Genomic DNA, 21,445 nt, shown 5'->3' with positions numbered 1-21,445 from the left:
GGAGAATGCTCCGTGGGCCAGGTGTAGAATAGTGGGCCGCAGGCTGGTGGGAATCACAAGTTGTTCGGTGTTGGCCCAATCGTCCTCCTCCTTCAGTTTACTGGGTCTATATCTGCGGTAGAGCAAGTCGTTCTCTAGGAAGAACCCAGGAATACTGTCGGGTTGAGTCTCAGCCTGGAAAAACAATGGTGTTAAAGTAAGATCTTCCCTCTGCAACTTACGGAACTCCAACTTGGTCAGATGCGGGGGTAGTTTCTGAGGGTCTTGAGGGACAGCGGTAGCAGTAGAGTCAGCTGGCTGTGGACGTGCGGCTTGTGCACGGGTGGTCACGAGAACCGGAGGAGAAACTTCATCACTCTCTTGAACCTCTGCTGGAACATACTCGAGAATAGGGTTTCTGGGCACAGAGTTACACACCTGGGGTTTGTCCATGACGATCAGGTTGGTCGGTTGCAGGTCTTCTGCCAAGTCGTTGCCTAGGAGAAGTTGCACTCCAGGCATGGGAAAAGGCTTTTCCCTGACGGCGACTTGGACTTCCCCGTTCACGTAGGGACAATCCAGGTGGACTCTGGCGAGAGGGTATGGAGTGGTAGCAGTGAGGTCAGTGATGAAGACTGTTTCCCCGGTGTAGACTATGTTGGGCACAGCCGACTTCAAGATGATCGATTGTAGAGCCGCTGTGTCCCTCAAGATCTTCAATTTGAAACGTCCCTCCGGATTTGAACCGTTGGCAGAGACAGTTCCAGTATACAGGTGGTTACTGAAAAGAGAAAGATCATTAACATCAACACCAACATTCATCACAGGCTTACCGGACTTAGGAGGAGTTGGTTTGGGTCGTTGTTGGTCAGTGGTTCCCTTGTATTGAGACTTACCACACTTGTCTATGGTATGTCCATAGAGTCTACAATATTTGCAGTACAGTTGTGAACCAGCTTGATCGGGGCTCACCTTCTCGTAACTGTACCACGACTTCTTACTGGAGGATGGTTCAGGTGTCAGCCGGTGGATGAGGCTGTAAGTGTCAGCCGACTTAGCACACTTCAGGTAGTCGGTTTCTTCTTTATCTGCTAAGTAGAGGCGGACAGGAGGCGGCACACGTCTCAAGAATTCTTCAACAAGCATCAGGTTGACGAGTTCTGTAAAAGTAGAGACATGTGCTGCTTCCAGCCATTTCATGAAATACCTCCGTTTCGTGTTAGCAAACTCAAGGAAGGTAGTGGTACTTGCCTTCAGGTGGTCACGAAATTTCCTTCTATAACTTTCAGTAGAGAGGAGGTAGGCGTCCAACACTGCTTGTTTCAGAGTGTAGTAGTCATTCTCAGACGCCAAAGTACTGAGTGTGACTGCAGCTCTACCTGTAAGATGGACTCTGAGAAGTGTGGCCCATTGGTCGACAGGCCAACTGAGTTGATTAGCAAGGGTTTCAAAGGTGGTAAAGAACACATCAACTTCTGCTTCTACAAAGGATGGCATTAACTTACTTGCATGTGATATATTAAAACTGACGGGAAGATTGGCAGTAGCTTGCTGGCGTTGAGCGAGGTGTGAAGTTTCCAACGTGTATTCCCGTTGACGACACTCTAGAGCCAGAGTCGCTTGTTGCTTGTCATGTTCGCGTTGCATCTCCAACTCGCGTCGTTTGGTTTCAAGCTGTACTCGTTCCCGCTCCTGGAGTAGTGCAACCTCACGTTCCTGGAGGGCGAGTCCACGTTCGTGTTCTTCTCTCCTCAAGGCAGCTTCACGTTCTCTGAGGGTGATTTCTCGTTCTTGTTCCTCTCTTCGTATGGCAGCAGCTCGTTCTTGTTGTTCGAGGGCTTCCCTTTGCTGCTCACGTTCAATCTTGGCCAGCTCTAGTTTGAGTTTCAGCGTTGCCAAATCAGTTTTATCTGCAATATAGTAAGTTTCATGAGTTTCAGAGTCTATCTTACCTTGCTCTAAATAGTAATCCAGCAACAGGTTGTGTAGGTCATTTTTGTTGGCTTGGTAGGGAACTTCTAGTTGATACTCGTGTGCAAGAGTTTGTAGTTCAGTCCTCTTGGCACGACTCAAAGTCCCTATTTCACCTGCTGGATTTGCACGGAAAGTTTGGAGACGAAACATGGTGAAATTAGCAAATAAAGGTACACGAATGTTCAATAATGAAATGTCAGAAACAGGACAACGTGGCAACTGGTACCTATCCTGTGTGATCTTTAACAATTAACGTTAAGTGAAAGATATTAAATTAAATCAAGGGCGCAGGAAATCTTGTACCCGGTACTCATGTAAGAGAATAAGGGCAAGAAAATCCTACTAACAAATGAAACAAAGTTTCGAAAACAAATGAAACAGTTAAATGCTTCAAAAGTAAAATTGGTAGTCCAAGGATGTAGGCATACCTTGCCAAGTCTCTATAGGACATAAAGCAAGTTTTTCCTACTGAATTTAATATGATACTTACAGAATTAGCGAACTTTTGTGCTCTGAAAAAATAAGCTAATTCCCTACCGTTGTATGTATCATCATCTCTGACTGACGTGTAGGGGTGCGAGGTGTCAACTGGTGACGAGAACTGCTGCTGAGGTCCCAATTCAGCAACTAAAGTTCGAGCTAGAGGAACTATGGCCCTCTTTGTCCTCCTACAGTCAGATTGCAGAAGATTGGGTACTCTTGACCCGGGGCAGACCACAGTACCAGGGTACCAATATGATGATCTGTCAGAATGAGAAATATTCAAGGGACATAGATGGTAAATACGAGTAATAACATGGAGGGAGAGATGACCAATTAAGAGTATGACTGAGGCCTACAGTCACCACGTAATCCAAAGTTGTCTCACCTTCACTATATGTTACTCTCGTAATGCACAATACACCGCACCTTATAAAAAATGAAATTGAATGAAAAATAGTAAAGCTACGTTAACAGAGTTAAATACGCTTACCATAAATTACCACTTGGCACCAGTACCTGAGTGAGGCTCCTAGGACAGGCCCCCATAAAACTTGTGACGGTAACGCGTTGGTGTTCGGCTGTTTAAGGCTAGGGGTATGGCCTCGTCACATAGTTATAAAAAAAATAGAAAAACTGGAACTTCGTCTGTGGTAAGGTAAGGAGAAGACACACAAAACACAAGTAAACTTTAACAATGAAATTTTAATTACGTTAAATAAATCAAAACATGAAAATAATGCACAAACAAATATGTATAATAAAATCAATCAATCAAAATAATAAGAATACTTAAATGACACAATGAAAAGTTACGTTAAGGCAAAATAACAAGAAGTGCAATACAACAGTTAAGTGGGAGGTGCTGGAATATTGGCTTAAAGCCACCACCTCTCTCAGTACACGCTAACGTCTAGCTGGGAGGAGTGCTGGCTACGAAAGCACGGAACATTCTGAGGACTGATGTTGGGGCGACCCCAGACATCAGGTAGTATTGGGGGCGAGTGCAGGTGCAGCCAGACCGGCGACCAATCAGCGGAGCCGTAGCGATCAACGGGTAGTTTGGTGGTTGGAGTTCGAACAGGTGGCTGGTTGCATACGTTTCTGCTCACCCTGGCAAGCCTTGCTGGTGCTGGTGTTGTTGTCGTTGTTGGACATTTCTTCCATAGTCTTTTTATATAATTGTGAAGACGTAATTTTGGAGGGAAGAGCAGGCTCAATCTCTTGAAGGAGATTATCGTCACAAGTGTGTCTTGAGAAATTTATATCATAAAATGTGTGGAACATTGGGATAATGTACAGTACTCAAATATATTTGTACCATTAAAATTTGCACCATATTATATACTTAGAACAATAAGACACTTTTGTTTGTGCTGTTATTACACTGCAAACATACTTTTCTACATTTCCCTACAATTACAAACTAGTAAGCAGTTGTGGTGGGTGTAATAGTTGGGTAACCAGTTACCAGAGTTGAGCCTGGCTCTGCATCTTGCATGAAGTTATAACTGCACACATTGAAAATATATTTTCTTCATATTTTTAATGTTTTTACCATGGATGTTTGAAGTGGAGTGATGTATTGGGAGATTGTGTAGACTGTCATCAGTGCCTGGAGTTGTGTGTGTGCCTGCCGGAGAACAGAGCCAGGACCTGATCCCCTCAGAGAGGCACAGGGAGCAATGACCATTATGAGCATGCTACACTTAGAATATGTCATGTCTGCCAGCGGCCGGGGAGAGCACCCAGAAAGATAGGTGAATCGATACAAACCCCCAACTGGTAAAAATTACAACCCATGTCTGAACAGAGCCAAAGAACCCCCTCCCTCAAAAAAAAAAAAAAAAAAAAAAAAAGCAAGCAAATCGTCGTTCAATTAGCGTGCCCGCTAGTTAGCCCCGCTCCCTCCTCTGATATCAAACTTACCAACTGTCTCGGTTCCCCCATTCTCTGCTAGGTTATATTGCATTGCATATGTTATTTTTTAGAGGACATGGTTCCTCTTTTTCAAGGGAGGAAGTTACTGAATGTCAAATATCTCCTCTTCTCTCTCGGGGAATATTAAATCGAAATACAGTACTAGAACGAGTGGTTAGAAATCTGCGCACAGAAATAATACCACACGAGACCAGGAAGCATGGTAGGATATGTAAAATAATCCCATTAAAAAGCAGAGGTACAATTGGCATGCTTAGAGAGAACTTGAGCAACATTAAAGGTCTGTGACTTTTCAGCACACTCTCGACACAAACACAACTGGAACAACCTCTTGTGATACTTAACACTTTGACGCTTTGGGCGAGCGAGCATTTCTCCCACCCTAGTGGTTTTGGACGTTCCGCGGGAACTCGCGGGAGCGCGCGGTAATACTGAAAAGTGTATACTCTTTTCAACTTTGTTACCTTAATTCTTGTCCTAGGTTTTCCCATATGATATCAATGTGTTCGCAATAGAATTCTCTACACAATTAAATGCATATAAAGTCCGAAAGCCCAGCTTACCACCCGCAGCAAACAGAGAAAGTGAGAGAAAGTTACCTTATTTTTACCTTCTTATTTTTTTAAATTTGTCTAAAAGCAATTTGTGAAAATATTTTGAAGAAAGTTTCACGACAATGAAGCCAATAACTTGGTGATTTGTTTAACAATTTTAAGTTATTTATACATAATTTTAATATTTTTCACTACCGGGCCCCCAATATGTGCGATAATATGTACGGTCTAAGGGTTAAGTGTGTACTTACCTAGTATGTGTGTGTGTGTAATTACCTAAGTGTAGTTGCAGGATGAGAGCTACGCTCGTGGTGTTCCGTCTTCCCAGCACTCTCTCGTGTAATTATTTGAAATTATGGACAGTTTTGGCCTCCATCACCTCACCTAACTTGTTCCAACTGTCTTCAATTCTGTTTGTTAAAGTGAATTTTCTTGTATTCCTTCAGCAGCTTTGTTTAGTTAGTTTAAATCTATGACCTTTTGTTCTTAAAGTTCCGGGTCTCAGGATTTCTTCCCTATCAATTTGATCAGTTCCTGTTACTATTTTGTACATTGCAATCATATCACCTCTTTTTCTTCTATCTTCTAGTTTTGATATATTTAATGCCTTTAACTCTCCTCATAGCTCTTGTCCTTCAGTTCTGGGAGCCATGTAGTTGCATGTCGTTTTGCATGCCTCTGGGAACATCCAGTGCATGGGTTCAAACCTTCAGCAAGGCCCTTGTGGATCTGTTAAAGAGGATATTAATAAGGTGTCAAATATATAAACACGAAATTGAGCATAAAACGATGCAGGCAAATGGACGCGCACATGCATGAGTGCGTGCGTGTGCGTGCACGTGCACTCGCCTACTTGTGCTTGTGGGGGTTGAGCTCTGGCTTTTTAGTCCCGCCTCTCAACCGTCAATCAACTGGTGTACAGGTTCATGAGCCTATTGGGCTCTATCATATCTATATTTGAAACTGTTTATGGAGTCAGCCTCCACCACATCACTTCCTAGTGCATTCCACCTGTTAATTACTCTGACACTGAAAAAGTTCTTTCTAATGTCCCTGTAACACATTCCATGTGTGTGTGTTTATGTATATATGTAATGTATGTGTCTGTATGTATGTCTATATGTACTGATCAAAAAATTATGATACATGCTTTTTATTTGTAGTTTGTTGGTATGTTGGTTGTAATGATACTGTAATTGTCACACATCATGTGTCTTCTGGTAGATATCATTCTTATGATTAAGATTTTGCTTGGTAAAATTTGCCCACAGAGTTCAGGAAAGGGAGGTTACTGTGTAATACATACTATGAACAGTAGTCCTTTAATGTTTTTTGGAGTGAGTTTTTGTTGTATTTTCCTAAATAACTTATTAAGGACAACCTTAGTAGGAGTCTTTTTAATGGGAATGCCTTAAAGGAGATATTTAAATTCAAGTTATCAAATAGGATATAATTTTGAGTGTTTCACTACCATTTTTGACTCGCCAGTACATTTGTTTTAATTTATTTGATGTGATGACTTGTCTCTAGGATAAAAGTGACCAGGGAAATGAACCACTAGGCAAATAAGGAATTTTTGTTTGAATATTTAGTGGTATGCATGTACAGAAAATGTGCAGGTTATATGGTTAATTACATGCTTGGTGATTGTATTTTCATACTCTTCTCATGCTTTCAGCAACAAACAGTAGTCAGTGGTATGCCTGGGGTCCTTCGCATCTACAGTGTCGTCTGTGTAATTCTTGCTGGCAATACTGGAAGAAGTTTGGTGGCCTCAAACTTCCATCACGAATTGGAAAAGAAGAAGGTGGGTGGGCACTGATCTATGACAATAGTGTATGGTAACTTTGGCAAATGATTTGGGTTATTTTACTCTGTAAATTATTGTTAGTTGATCATTGGTGATGCAGTACTACCTCATGCTAAACATAATGTAATTTATGGGAAGAAAGACAAGAGATAAGAAAGGACCTATTTCACATTTTATGGAGACTTAAGTATTTAAAGCAGCAGTCAGTTTAATCAATTCACATTAATAGTGTAAGAAATGTGCTGTGTTTGACCCTGAAATGGTGGTCCAAATTCCAGTAGAGTACTGCTTGTGAGCTTTGTAGAGAAGATTCCTTGCCAGACTGTTGCTGTGGTCCAAAGTTTAGTATGTGAAGGGAGTACTGTAAAGTATTTAAGGTGTCATAATGCATACATTATGTTGCATGATGAGTAAATAACCAATAGTGTTCAATATTAACTTCAAACTAACCCTTTTCTATGATGCTTTAACATGCAATTATCCTAGAGTAGTATATACACACAGGCTCATCATATTTTTGGCTAAGATCACTTATATCAAGTATAAACCACAGAGTCTTGTTGGCTAGAGGTATCATAGCAAAATTTCAACTACTTGGCTGATTTAATCTTTAGATGAGTTTCCTAGAAACTTATTCTTTGAAATTTGTCATTTGATTTATTGTATGAGTGGAGCCAAGTTATGCTAATAATGTGCACAAGTCAGACTAAAAGTAGACCTAATAATGTTAGTTGTTTATTTTTGTGTCATTTGAAGCCATTCAATAACATGTTGGGAGCTTAGCTGCAGTTGACTCTCTAGTCTCATCTTATGATCTTGTGTTTTAGATCTTTCCCTCAGTTTACTGCTACAACATGTTCACTGTTTGATCGCATTATTGATTTTGAAATTGTGGACGTGTCAAATGTTGGTATCATTTGTCATCTTGGCTTTTGTGGTTTGTTGATCTCAGTTTAGAAAGTGTTTGTGGCACACTGTGCCGAGGGACGCCTCCAAATAAAGGTGTGTATCAGTGCATCCGCTACTCCCTAATTGACACCCTAACCTTGGTCCCTCTCTCCAACCACCATAGCTGATATTGACAGTGAAAGTGGAAGACAAAGTGCTGATATATTTGGGGAAGGTGAGCCGGTCTTCCTCTGTGCATGTTTGTCACTTGTTACCTGGTGATGAGTATTGCCATCTCTTGTTTAATGACCCCATGTTATACATTTTACAACCACACAGTTTCTTCACTTATTTGAATTGTCACAGGCTTGGTTATGGCCTTCATAGATGGTATTACCTCTAAAGTATTGTTATTCAGTGAGTAATTAAGCTGGAAATTGCTAATGATATTGGAAGTATTCATGTAATTTGAGTTTCTTGCTGTAAATGCATCATAACATTCATGGTGATGAATACATCGCCACCTTCCGGTAGGTGATGAATACATCGCCACCTTCCGGTAGGTGATGAATACATCGCCACCTTCCGGTAGGTGATGAATACATCACCACCTTCCGGTAGGTGATGAATACATCGCCACCTTCCGGTAGGGGATGGATGCATCGCCACCTTCCGGTAGGGGATGGATGCATCGCCACCTTCCGGTAGGTGATGAATACATCACCACCTTCCGGTAGGGGATGGATGCATCGCCACCTTCCGGTAGGTGATGAATACATCACCACCTTCCAGTAGGGGATGGATGCATCGCCACCTTCCGGTAGGGGATGGATGCATCACCACCTTCCGGTAGGTGATGAATACATCACCACCTTCCGGTAGGGGATGGATGCATCGCCACCTTCCGGTAGGTGATGAATACATCACCACCTTCCAGTAGGGGATGGATGCATCGCCACCTTCCGGTAGGGGATGGATGCATCACCACCTTCCGGTAGGTGATGAATACATCACCACCTTCCGGTAGGGGATGGATGCATCGCCACCTTCCGGTAGGTGATGAATACATCACCACCTTCCAGTAGGGGATGGATGCATCGCCACCTTCCGGTAGGTGATGAATACATCGCCACCTTCCAGTAGATAATGGCAAGAGTGTTTTTCATAGTGTTGTTAAGATGTATTAAACTGTAATATTGCACTTTACTTCCATTAATAGTAAGCACATTTGTAATGTTGTGAATGTAAACAGAATATGGTGATCAGCTGTGCTAGTCTTGAGTTAATGTAGCCTCTTCATAATTTTAGATGGAGCATATCTCCCTATAATCTACGTAATTATAGCATTTTTTATGTTTTGATGAAAGTAGTAAGGAAAGAAGGAAGTACAGTACTTAGTTATTAGATGTAAGACATGTAATTTGTGAATTTTCGTGTCCAAAATAATCTCAATTATGACTGCGGTGCTGTTTGCTAGGCTTAGGCTCTTTTGTCTTGTTAATAAATAGCATAACATTTTATTGTGGAGCAGCTTTCTTGAGCACTGATCTTCTTTTTGAAGGTCATACATGATTAGTGTAAAAGTAGAGTATTTTAAACATACCTAATTTATGGAGTTGGATGACCAAGGAGTTAGCTAATGTATTTAGTCAAGTATCTGGTGGCAGAAGGTAATGTTTGCTATGTTCTAGATGTTTATGTTCCATCAGACCTCTTGATATGTATACATGCCTCTTGTGCCCCTCTTACCCTCCCCCTCCCCCTTCTCTCTCACTCCTTCCTACCCCCTCCTTCACACCTCTCTTCCCCCCCTCCCCCTCCCTTAATCCTCCCCCCCCCCCCCTCTAATACAGCTCCCTCCCCTCTCCTCCCCCTCCCCCCTTCACACACTTTCCCCTGTTCCTTTCTCCCTTCACATATATCCTCTGGTTCTCCTTCCCTTCCTTTATTCCCCCCTCCCCCCCCTCCTTCCCCTATTCCCTCTCACTCTACTTTCCTTATTTCTTGCTTTCCCCCTTCTCCCTTTTTCCCCTTATCTCCTCACTCTTGTTCCCTTCTCCCCTCTCCCAGTACCTCATGAGAAGCTATGTAGGAAGGTAGAAGTGTGTGGCATCGGAGGAAAGATGCTAAACTGGATCAGACCCTGGCTGAAAGGCAGAAAAATGGACAGCCAACATAAATGGCATGAAATCAGAGTGGGTGGATGTTGCAGTGTGTCCTACACACACGCCTCTATTAGTCCCCCAATTTTTCAGTTGGAATCAATGACCGATACCGGAGTGGCTAGTGTGTGTGTGTGTGTGTGTGGACGACACAAAGACAGGGCACGTAGTGAATACAACACAAGACACTGGTGAACTGCAGAGAGCCTTAACCTTCAGTGGTCTCGGTAAAAATGGCAATATAATTTTAATGTTCAGTGCAAATTCCTTAACATTAGAAGGGACAGCAGATGAAGAGTCACAATTACGCAGCTGAAGATATGATGACCAAACCACCCATCAAATTATGAAGAAATGACGTTGTCTCGATTCGTCCTGGACCATTATCAACTTGTGGTATGACACGATTTAATAATGGTTCAGGACGGACCGGAACGTCGTAATTTTCTGATGTGTAGTTTGGTCATCAAGGATTAGCAATGCTAATTCCACATCAATAATGCAGTCATGGATAGATCAAATTTTAAAACCTTCACTTTCTAATGAAGCATTTTAGCGCTATTGGTACTCTGACAGTCAGATGACGCTAAACTGCATCATCCGATTACTATTCATGAACGTTCATATATTCATTGCTGTTACACATAATTTCTCATAAATACAGTTTTGTTTTTGCATCTATTCTGTAGAGAATTCATTTCCAAAATTTGGCAACAAAGTTAGTTATAATCCAAGAAATAACAGGAAAAGTGAAATGACTGTAAATATTTTAAGCATCGCTAAACGGGATCCGCCGAACGCATTAGGTTTACCTTCTACAACGTGTAGAGATGGCCAAAATCTATTATACAATACTCTTTTAATTTTGCATCTGTTCTCTGGACCAGCATTTTTCAAACTTTCATTTTTTACTGTGACCCCCAGCAAGATGTGCATATTGTATTGCCACCACCTGTGTGTGTCTGTAACACATCGCACACACACTCTGAATGATGGTCCTCTTTACTGAGACCCCCAGCAAGATGTGCATATTGTATTGCCACCACCTGTGTGTGTGTGTAACACATCGCACACACACTCTGAATGATGGTCCTCTTTACTGTGACCCCCAGCAAGATGTGCATATTGTATTGCCACCACCTGTGTGTGTCTGTAACACATCACACACACTCTGAATGATGGTCCTCTTTACTGTGGCCCCCAGCAAGATGTGCATATTGTATTGCCACCACCTGTGTGTGTCTGTAACACATCACACACACACTCTGAATGATGGTCCTCTTTACTGTGACCCCCAGCAAGATGTGCATATTGTATTGCCACCACCTGTGTGTGTCTGTAACACATCGCACACACACTCTGAATGATGGTCCTCTTTACTGTGACCCCCAGCAAGATGTGCATATTGTATTGCCACCACCTGTGTGTGTGTAACACATCGCACACACACTCTGAATGATGTTCCTTTATTTACTGGTGGGATACATGCAATTGGCATGAAATTCTAGCAGAGACAGTAAAACTATTAAAAAATAGGTTTTCATTTAATGAGAAGGATGTGTTTGTTTGTTTGTAAGTAGTTGCTTCCAACTTGGAAAATGGGAAGACAGAGCTATACACACCCCTGGTGCAGTGTCAAGATAACCTTTTTGCTCAAAAGTGAGAATTCCCCTTTAACCTTAATCCAAAATGTTGACAAATTGCTTAAAATCATTCTTCAGTGTAAGTGAACTAATAAGATGGGTATTATCAGTTCTGTAAATTGCAGTGATGAGTAATGAGTGCAAATGAGTTTGTTGCTTTCACCCTCTAATTTTTTGTGGATTTTTTTCATTGTCTTGGCTCATTTTAGTTATTTTGCTTCCCACAAAATTGGTCGGTACTCACAGTTTAAAAAAACTTGCACTAGACAATTCATTTGCAAACATTTTTTACACCAAATTTATTGTTATGACTCAACAAATAAGTTAGAAAACGTTAAATGATTGTAAACATTTTCACGATGTCGAGTGATTTCGGGCCTGGCTCGGGGAGTAGAAGACCTCCCAAAATCCTCTTCAGGTTTCCACTAGCCCCGAGTCGCCTGTGGAGCCCAGAACGATTACCATTGGGACGGTTGAGAGAGACTTGGGAGTCGTGCGTGGACAGCAGTGACTTGAAACCACAAGATCAATCCATGAAATAAAGCAAATGGGATGCATGAGAAGCAACAGAAACATGAAGATCATCCTTCAGCACTAGTAATGCCTCATTTGGACTGTGCTGTTCAATTCTGGTCACTGTGCTACAGCATGGACACAGACTATAGAGAAAATAAAGAGAAGGCCTGGTATTGCAGCCCATTAGCATGAAGACGGAACGGAGATAGGTCGAAGTATCTCGGTCGACGCACGACTAGATGGAGTATGATCGAGATTTTTAAGAGGGTCGAGGGCATAAACACGGGGGATTTAAGTAAGGTTCTGAAACTGTAGGAACAGGTCAGAACTCACAACAATGGATACAAGCTGTATAAATGTTGTTTTACAAGGAGTGTAAGAAGTTCTGTTTTGAAAGAGAGTTGTGGCTAAATGAAATGGGTTGTCGGCCAGTGTTGAGACAAATACTGTGTGTAAGTGAGAGAGGATAAATTGTTGTCGGCCAGTGTTGAGACAAATACTGTATGTAAGTGAGAGAGGATAAATTGTTGTCGGCCAGTGTTGAGACAAATACTGTGTGTAAGTGAGAGAGGATAAATTGTTGTCGGCCAGTGTTGAGACAAATACTGTGTGTAAGTGAGAGAGGATAAATTGTTGTCGGCCAGTGTTGAGACAAATACTGTGTGTAAGTGAGAGAGGATAAATTGTTGTCGGCCAGTGTTGAGACAAATACTGTGTGTAAGTGAGAGAGGATAAATTGTTGTCGGCCAGTGTTGAGACAAATACTGTGTGTAAGTGAGAGAGGATAAATTGTTGTCGGCCAGTGTTGAGACAAATACTGTGTGTAAGTGAGAGAGGATAAATTGTTGTCGGCCAGTGTTGAGACAAATACTGTGTGTAAGTGAGAGAGGATAAATTGTTGTCGGCCAGTGTTGAGACAAATACTGTGTGTAAGTGAGAGAGGATAAATTGTTGTCGGCCAGTGTTGAGACAAATACTGTGTGTAAGTGAGAGAGGATAAATTGTTGTCGGCCAGTGTTGAGACAAATACTGTGTGTAAGTGAGAGAGGATAAAGTGTTGTCGGCCAGTGTTGAGACAAATACTGTGTGTAAGTGAGAGAGGATAAATTGTTGTCGGCCAGTGTTGAGACAAATACTGTATGTAAGTGAGAGAGGATAAATTGTAATGGGCCTTGCATAGTATGGGACCTGTTATGTTGTCCTCTGATTCTTGTGTTCACATTGTCTTTCCCTTTCACCCTCCTTCCCCTTGTTTCCCTCCCCTCTCCTTCCCCTTGTTTCCTTCCCCTCTCCGTTCCCTTGCCCCCTCCCCTCTTTCCCTTGCCCCCTCCCCCTCTTTCCCTTGCCCCCTCCCCCTCTTTCCCTTGCCCCCCCCTCCCTTCTTCGCTTCCCTTCTCATTCCCCTACCTCCTCCTCTCTTACCTCCTTCCCTTTCGTTTCCTTTCCCTTTCATGCCTCCCATCTCGCTCCCCCGCCTCCTCTCTCTCTCTGCTGGGAGTAGGACGTCGTCCTGCGGGTGAGAGGGTAGGAGGTCTTCCTGTGGATTTTCAGATGATGTTAGGACATGCAGTTGGAGTGGTGATGAATGGATTGCATATATGAAGGTGTGATGGTTGGACATGGTGGTGTGTGTGAAGGTGTGATGGTTGGACATGGTGGTGTGTGTGAAGGTGTGATGGTTGGACATGGTGGTCTGTGTGAAGGTGTGATGGTTGGACATGGTGGTGTGTGAAGGTGTGATGGTTGGACATGGTGGTGTGTGTGATGGTTGGACATGGTGGTGTGTGTGAAGGTGTGATGGTTGGACATGGTGGTGTGTGTGATGGTTGGACATGGTGGTGTGTGAAGGTGTGATGGTTGGACATGGTGGTGTGTGTGATGGTTGGACATGGTGGTGTGTGAAGGTGTGATGGTTGGACATGGTGGTGTGTGTGATGGTTGGACATGGTGGTCTGTGTGAAGGTGTGATGGTTGGACATGGTGGTGTGTGAAGGTGTGATGGTTGGACATGGTGGTGTGTGTGATGGTTGGACATGGTGGTGTGTGTGATGGTTGGACATGGTGGTGTGTGAAGGTGTGATGGTTGGACATGGTGGTGTGTGTGATGGTTGGACATGGTGGTGTGTGTGAAGGTGTGATGGTTGGACATGGTGGTGTGTGTGAAGGTGTGATGGTTGGACATGGTGGTGTGTGAAGGTGTGATGGTTGGACATGGTGGTCTGTGTGAAGGTGTGATGGTTGGACATGGTGGTGTGTGTGAAGGTGTGATGGTTGGACATGGTGGTGTGTGTGAAGGTGTGATGGTTGGACATGGTGGTGTGTGTGAAGGTGTGATGGTTGGACATGGTGGTGTGTGTGAAGGTGTGATGGTTGGACATGGTGGTGTGTGAAGGTGTGATGGTTGGACATGGTGGTGTGTGTGAAGGTGTGATGGTTGGACATGGTGGTGTGTGTGAAGGTGTGATGGTTGGACATGGTGGTCTGTGTGAAGGTGTGATGGTTGGACATGGTGGTCTGTGTGAAGGTGTGATGGTTGGACATGGTGGTGTGTGAAGGTGTGATGGTTGGACATGGTGGTGTGTGTGAAGGTGTGATGGTTGGACATGGTGGTGTGTGTGATGGTTGGACATGGTGGTGTGTGTGAAGGTGTGATGGTTGGACATGGTGGTGTGTGTGAAGGTGTGATGGTTGGACATGGTGGTGTGTGTGATGGTTGGACATGGTGGTGTGTGTGAAGGTGTGATGGTTGGACATGGTGGTGTGTGTGAAGGTGTGATGGTTGGACATGGTGGTGTGTGTGAAGGTGTGATGGTTGGACATGGTGGTGTGTGTGAAGGTGTGATGGTTGGACATGGTGGTCTGTGTGAAGGTGTGATGGTTGGACATGGTGGTCTGTGTGAAGGTGTGATGGTTGGACATGGTGGTCTGTGTGAAGGTGTGATGGTTGGACATGGTGGTCTGTGTGAAGGTGTGATGGTTGGACATGGTGGTGTGTGTGATGGTTGGACATGGTGGTGTGTGTGAAGGTGTGATGGTTGGACATGGTGGTGTGTGAAGGTGTGATGGTTGGACATGGTGGTGTGTGTGATGGTTGGACATGGTGGTGTGTGTGAAGGTGTGATGGTTGGACATGGTGGTGTGTGTGAAGGTGTGATGGTTGGACATGGTGGTGTGTATGAAGGTGTGATGGTTGGACATGGTGGTGTGTATGAAGGTGTGATGGTTGGACATGGTGGTGTGTGTGATGGTTGGACATGGTGGTGTGTGAAGGTGTGATGGTTGGACATGGTGGTGTGTGAAGGTGTGATGGTTGGACATGGTGGTGTGTGTGATGGTTGGACATGGTGGTGTGTGAAGGTGTGATGGTTGGACATGGTGGTGTGTGAAGGTGTGATGGTTGGACATGGTGGTGTGTGTGAAGGTGTGATGGTTGGACATGGTGGTGTGTGAAGGTGTGATGGTTGGACATGGTGGTCTGTGTGAAGATGTGTCATACCCATCATGGAGACATGGGGTATGCTAGAACATTACCCTATCAATTGATATGGGTATAGTAGTCCTCAGTGTCAAGATGGGATGTTCAATGCTATTTGAACATTGAGGAATGTATTAAGATTTAGAGGATTGCATATGGAGTAGGTACTGTGATAGGTGGAGAAACAGGGCAGGCTTGAACATTATGAACACAGAGTATGCTGGCATGTGTGTGTGTGTGTTGATCATGAAGGAGAGTTGTGTGGTGTGATGAAGCATCAGAGGGATACAGTATGCTGGCATGTGTGTGTGTGTGTGTTGATCATGAAGGAGAGTTGTGTGGTGTGATGAAGCATCAGAGGGATACAGTATGCTGGCATGTGTGTGTGTGTGTGTGTGTGTGTTGATCATGAAGGAGAGTTGTGTGGTGTGATGAAGCATCAGAGGGATACAGTATGCTGGCATGTGTGTGTGTGTGTGTTGATCATGAAGGAGAGTTGTGTGGTGTGATGAAGCATCAGAGGGATACAGTATGCTGGCATGTGTGTGTGTGTGTGTTGATCATGAAGGAGAGTTGTGTGGTGTGATGAAGCATCAGAGGGATACAGTATGCTGGCATGTGTGTGTGTGTGTGTGTGTGTTGATCATGAAGGAGAGTTGTGTGGTGTGATGAAGCATCAGAGGGATACAGTATGCTGGCATGTGTGTGTGTGTGTGTTGATCATGAAGGAGAGTTGTGTGGTGTGATGAAGCATCAGAGGGATACAGTATGCTGGCATGTGTGTGTGTGTGTGTTGATCATGAAGGAGAGTTGTGTGGTGTGATGAAGCATCAGAGGGATACAGTATGCTGGCATGTGTGTGTGTGTGTGTTGATCATGAAGGAGAGTTGTGTGGTGTGATGAAGCATCAGAGGGATACAGTATGCTGGCATGTGTGTGTGTGTGTGTGTGTGTGTGTGTGTGTGTGTGTGTGTGTGTGTGTGTGTGTGTGTGTGTGTTGATCATGAAGGAGAGTTGTGTGGTGTGATGAAGCATCAGAGGGATACAGTATGCTGGCATGTGTGTGTGTGTGTGTTGATCATGAAGGAGAGTTGTGTGGTGTGATGAAGCATCAGAGGGATACAGTATGCTGGCATGTGTGTGTGTGTGTGTGTGTGTGTGTGTGTGTGTGTGTGTGTGTGTGTGTGTGTGTGTGTGTGTTGATCATGAAGGAGAGTTGTGTGGTGTGATGAAGCATCAGAGGGATACAGTATGCTGGCATGTGTGTGTGTGTGTGTGTGTGTGTTGATCATGAAGGAGAGTTGTGTGGTGTGATGAAGCATCAGAGGGATACAGTATGCTGGCATGTGTGTGTGTGTGTGTGTGTGTGTGTGTGTGTGTGTGTGTGTGTGTGTTGATCTTGAAGGAGAGTTGTGTGGTGTGATGAAGCATCAGAGGGATACAAAGTGTACAAGATTAGTGTTATAGGAACTTCTGGGCTAGCTATTAAGTTAACAAATCTGGCCCATAAATTGTGGGTTCAGATTCTACAGGTTAAGAATTACATATTTTAGAATCATAATATATCATGTGGCATAATAACGAGTTAATTAAGGATTTCAAATAATACGGAACACAAATTTGAGCATTTCAGAAACTAGAATACTTTGGTGTGTGTGTTTGCAAGGTGTGGAAGAATGGTTATCTTGAGATCCTGAGAGGATTTCGGGGATTAGCATCCCGGTGGCCAGGTCCTCGACCAGGCCTTCTTTCTGTACCCCCCCCCCCTAGGAAGCAGCCCGTAGCAGCTGTCCATCTCCCAGGTACCTATTTACTGCTAGGTAACAGGGGCATCAGAGTGAAATAAAGTCTGGCCATTTGTTTCTACCTCCACCGTGTGTGTTATTGCATGTTGTAGATAGTGGTGGTTGCATGGTTTGTTGGGGGAGAGTTTAGAGGTGTGTGGTGGTGGTGGTACGGTGTGTTGAGGGGAAGTTTCAGGTGTGTGCGCGCATGGTGTGTGGTGGTGGTGGTGGTATGGTGTTTGTGTGTAGTTAGGCAGGAGTGCCATGGTGTGTGTGTGTGTGGGGGGAGGGGGGAGATTAGCATTGAGAAGTGTCTTGAATATGTGATCACTGGAGCAATTGTAAACATTCTGGAGTGAGCAAAAGGCAAGGTAAAATATAGCAGTTCTAATGTGAATGCAATTTCATGAGTGAGGTCTAAATAATGTAATAGGAGCAATTGCCAGATTTTTTTTTACAATTTATATAATTGATAGAATGTTTCTATCCTTATTTGTTGCTATTAAATAGGACTAGCTATCTCCTTGGAATAATAAATGATGTTAGTCAATACAGAAGGTAGTGACATGGAAAGAGTTGACATTTGTGCTCTCCTCGATCAGTCCCAGTAATAATGTTGATAATGCAATTGACTTGTAAGTTAATGTTGATATTGACAAATACTTGGCTTTGCCCTGAGTGGTCTAATGCTAGACATGCCAAGTTTGCTGGCCCTGGCCGAGACAATATTGTATCTCGCAAGTACTGTTTATCCTTCTTCGCAATGATTACTTTGTCTTAGATAAGAGGTGTTGATATTTTGTTGTTGTTGTATTTTTCCTTTTAGTTTTGCACTTATAATGTTGTATCTTAATATAACATTAACATTGCTGCTACTGTAGTCAAGCTGTTGCAGTACAAGAATGTATAATGCTTCACTGCAAGTTAATTGTCAACAATGAGTTGTTGCACGAACAAATTTGCCGTATTGCATTTGTTACAATTTTTTTTAACCTTATTTTACCTGTTTAGGCTGTGTAAATTTTGTTGCCCCATTATTTATAAAGGTATTTCTATCCATTTTAGTTTTGATGGCGTGCTACCAGTAAATGCCTCGCTCTAGCAATAGGCTTTTATATTCACTTTTATTTTCCTTTAGAACTTGCATTTCTACTGTATAATTTATAGAGTTCATATTTACATTTTAGTTATAATTATAGATAATTTCAATACTAAAACAGTAGTTATGGTTTATTTTTCTTGTTATTTCAGTATCAGTGATATGTCAGTGACATTAACTTTGATAACGTGTCCAGTTTCTTTATATTTTTATATTCATTTATATACTGAAACAATTCAAGTGATGCTAAAAATTTCGAGCCAAAAAAAAATAACAAAAAAAGTGCGCTGTTGTAAAAAGATTGTAATGTTTTGTAATAAAGAGCTGTTTAGAAGACATTTTAGGTTCTGAACTCTGAAGGGAAACGAGCACTCGACGAGTTTGAGCGCTAGCCTCGGGTAGGAGCATCGTCAATTGATGTACATAGAATACTGTAGCACATGTAGGCAAATGTGTACACTATTGCGGTTTACTAGTTGTCACCAGTTGTTAAAGAAGGAGCAAGCCTCAGCCAGCAGTGGATGTACCAGTCAGTCATCCTTGGATTACAGTGTGATAACTCTGAAAATAATGAATGGATGTTCTGCAAGATACGAATTCAAATCTTGAAAATGAAATTTGCGAGCACGATAATAAGAAAAAGAAAAGATTGGAGTGGTTTACTGCCTCAAGTGTGCAATGTTGCAGTGGATCCTAGACAGTAATGGTTCTGTGGCATATTAGTGGATAAAGAATGGATGGAACAATTAAAGTGACGATAGAAATATAAGAAGTTTGTAAGTTTTTTATATAAATATAAATAATTATAAGAAAATATTAAGAATTGCATATTTGGTGTGGTCAGGAGTAAGAACAGGCGTTTTACTTTCCAGAACGACTGCACAGTGGTGGCAGTCGTTCACAGAGGTGTAATGTGGGTGGGTGTGGCCGGGAGTACAAGACACGCTCGCAGTTAATACGTCATGCTGCCCAGGCTCATGGTGTTGCCCTTCGAGCTGGTTCACCAAGACCCATCATGAAAACAAGGGCTGCCATCATGGTCCATACTAGCCTTCCCATTCGTGTCATGCGACGACTTTGTGAAGATTTAATCCAACCTAGGAAGGCTAGCCGCAATCCAACGTGGCCCGTAAATGCTGCTAATATCCGACAAGAGAGTAAGTTATGTGCCAGGACGTTCTGAATTGAAATAATTTGTGGAAAAGTTGGCAATAATGTTAAATGATGAGCATCATTAGCTTAGCAGTTGTGAAAATAGATATTAGCCTGAAATCCTGAGAGATGGGTTTTAGCATATAATGAATGCATGGGCCACTATATGGATAACGTTTCAGGTCTCCTGCGCATGGGTGGGAAATCCTTTGATGATTTTGCATACCTGGTGAAGCGTGGGACGGGGCGGCGACGAGGGAGAGTGTCTCAGGTGTCAATCCGCTTAGGTCAGAAGAACTCTGCTTGCCCTGCCTGGATGCTCCCTACGGACAAGTCGCTCCTACCCAAACAACCCCACATTGCATTCCCAAAACCTCCCAAGGGACCAGGTTGGTTTGTTGATCACACACTATGGGTTTCAACATTATTTTAATTTAATTTTGGAGTCATATGTTGAATTCCCCTTATTGCCTAATTCATTAATGACGGCAAAGAGCTGTCAGTCATGGTGGTTGGAGAGAATCGGCAAAGGTCCTTCAAGGTAGTGGTTGATACTTCGATCATGGCTTACACCACACCCAAATCTTGTAGTCTGTGGCTTGTTTAATGAGTTGTCATGTTCAAGTTGCAGCTTGAAGGGCTTCTGCATATTTGTGACTATGGGAAGGTTTTTTGTTATATGTTTCTCTAATTGCTGCTTTGCTGAAGGTTCTTTTAGGTACCTATGTGAATCCTGCTTATTACTCGTAAGTTTCATAGATTTTTGTGGTATCCTAATGACATCATGAAATGGTATACAGAAGCTTTGACTTTTTCAGATGGCAGTTTGATATACACACCAGTACCCAACAAGGAGCTTCCTGTGGTAAATAATACTTCCCCGAGTCTTCTAAAAAGGAGGGCATACGAAGAGACCAATGGCTTGGACGGTAAGTGTTTTTCACAGTTACTGTATTACATGTATAATAATTGATGATAGCGAGAAGGTTTAGCCTGTGTGGAGTGCGAGAGCGGGCAGTATAGTTGGTACACATCCAACTGGTTGTAAATATTCACTAACTTGTCAACACTTGACTTTGTTTATCCCGTTTTAGATCTTTTTCCGAGTAAATAATTTTGCCTTGGGCACATGTTCATAGTAGGACATTTGTTTACATGTTGCTGATTATTTTGTATAGATATAGTTAGTAATTAACAATATTATTATTATTATTATTCATTTTGCTTTGTTTTTAAGGTGAAGTGTTATTTAAGATTAATATTGCCCACTCATGATAGGGTACTTATATCTACATGACAATAAGAGTAGGCAATGCTCACACATACCTCTTTGCTTGTGTATTCCTCTTGGTCTTCCTGTGAAGAAGTAAACTGTATACTAAGGTAAAGGAAAGGCAGATTCAGTTACTGATGAAAACTTAGTCTACAAGTAGGTTATTTAAGAGGTCAAAAGCAATGTTAGTATACTAAATATAGTGTGTATCAAATGTAATTCTCAAAAATTTAGTGTGGAAAATTTTGCACAAGTGTGTGGAGTTTTATAGTAGAATTTGTGTTTTATATTTGTTAACAATTGTCAGAGAGATTGAAAGCATTATTGGGATACCTCAAGATTTGCTGTTAAGATCTCATCTAAACTAAGACATTAATACATTGCAATTAAAGATAAAAGCAGTGGTGACTTACCTGTTTAGACCAAATTAGAGCTCAATTGCAATATATGTTAACACAATAATTAAACTGTGTGTGCATTGGTGTGCATCCAAGCAAGCTCAGACATCCTTACTTTCTTTCCTGTCTCATCTTCTCTCTCAACACATTCATGAATTAGGTATTGACAAAATATTGTATGTCAATTATTTTCATATTAAAAGTCTCTGTCCTTCACTGTGGATTTTTCGCCGAAACTTGACAGCTGTCTACACAATTCAACTGTGTCATTTGAAACTTTCTTTGTATGATCACACTGATCCTGTAGTCTCTCTCAG

The 21,445-nt window shown here is 42.5% G+C and overlaps 1 protein-coding gene across 14 annotated transcripts in view; it reads left to right on the top strand.

Annotated features, from left to right (window-relative positions):
- Window positions 1-21,445, top strand: part of MTA1-like (metastasis associated 1-like) — a 156,746-nt gene that overhangs the window by 94,158 nt on the left and 41,143 nt on the right. For 11 of the 14 annotated variants that reach the window (XM_045736349.2, XM_045736372.2, XM_069307357.1 and 8 more), the window contains 4 exons: window positions 6,607-6,735; window positions 19,178-19,462; window positions 19,640-19,846; window positions 20,276-20,386. In XM_045736349.2, coding sequence (XP_045592305.1) covers window positions 6,607-6,735; window positions 19,178-19,462; window positions 19,640-19,846; window positions 20,276-20,386 — 732 coding nt within the window. The remainder of the gene's footprint in view (window positions 1-6,606; window positions 6,736-19,177; window positions 19,463-19,639; window positions 19,847-20,275; window positions 20,387-21,445) is intronic. The other 3 variants (XM_045736407.2, XM_045736401.2, XM_069311418.1) reach the window with 1 other exon arrangement.

The sequence above is a fragment of the Procambarus clarkii genome, chromosome 1 (assembly GCF_040958095.1).
Source record: "Procambarus clarkii isolate CNS0578487 chromosome 1, FALCON_Pclarkii_2.0, whole genome shotgun sequence".
Classification (NCBI taxonomy): domain Eukaryota; kingdom Metazoa; phylum Arthropoda; class Malacostraca; order Decapoda; family Cambaridae; genus Procambarus; species Procambarus clarkii.
This window is presented reverse-complemented; position numbering and strand designations above follow the sequence as displayed.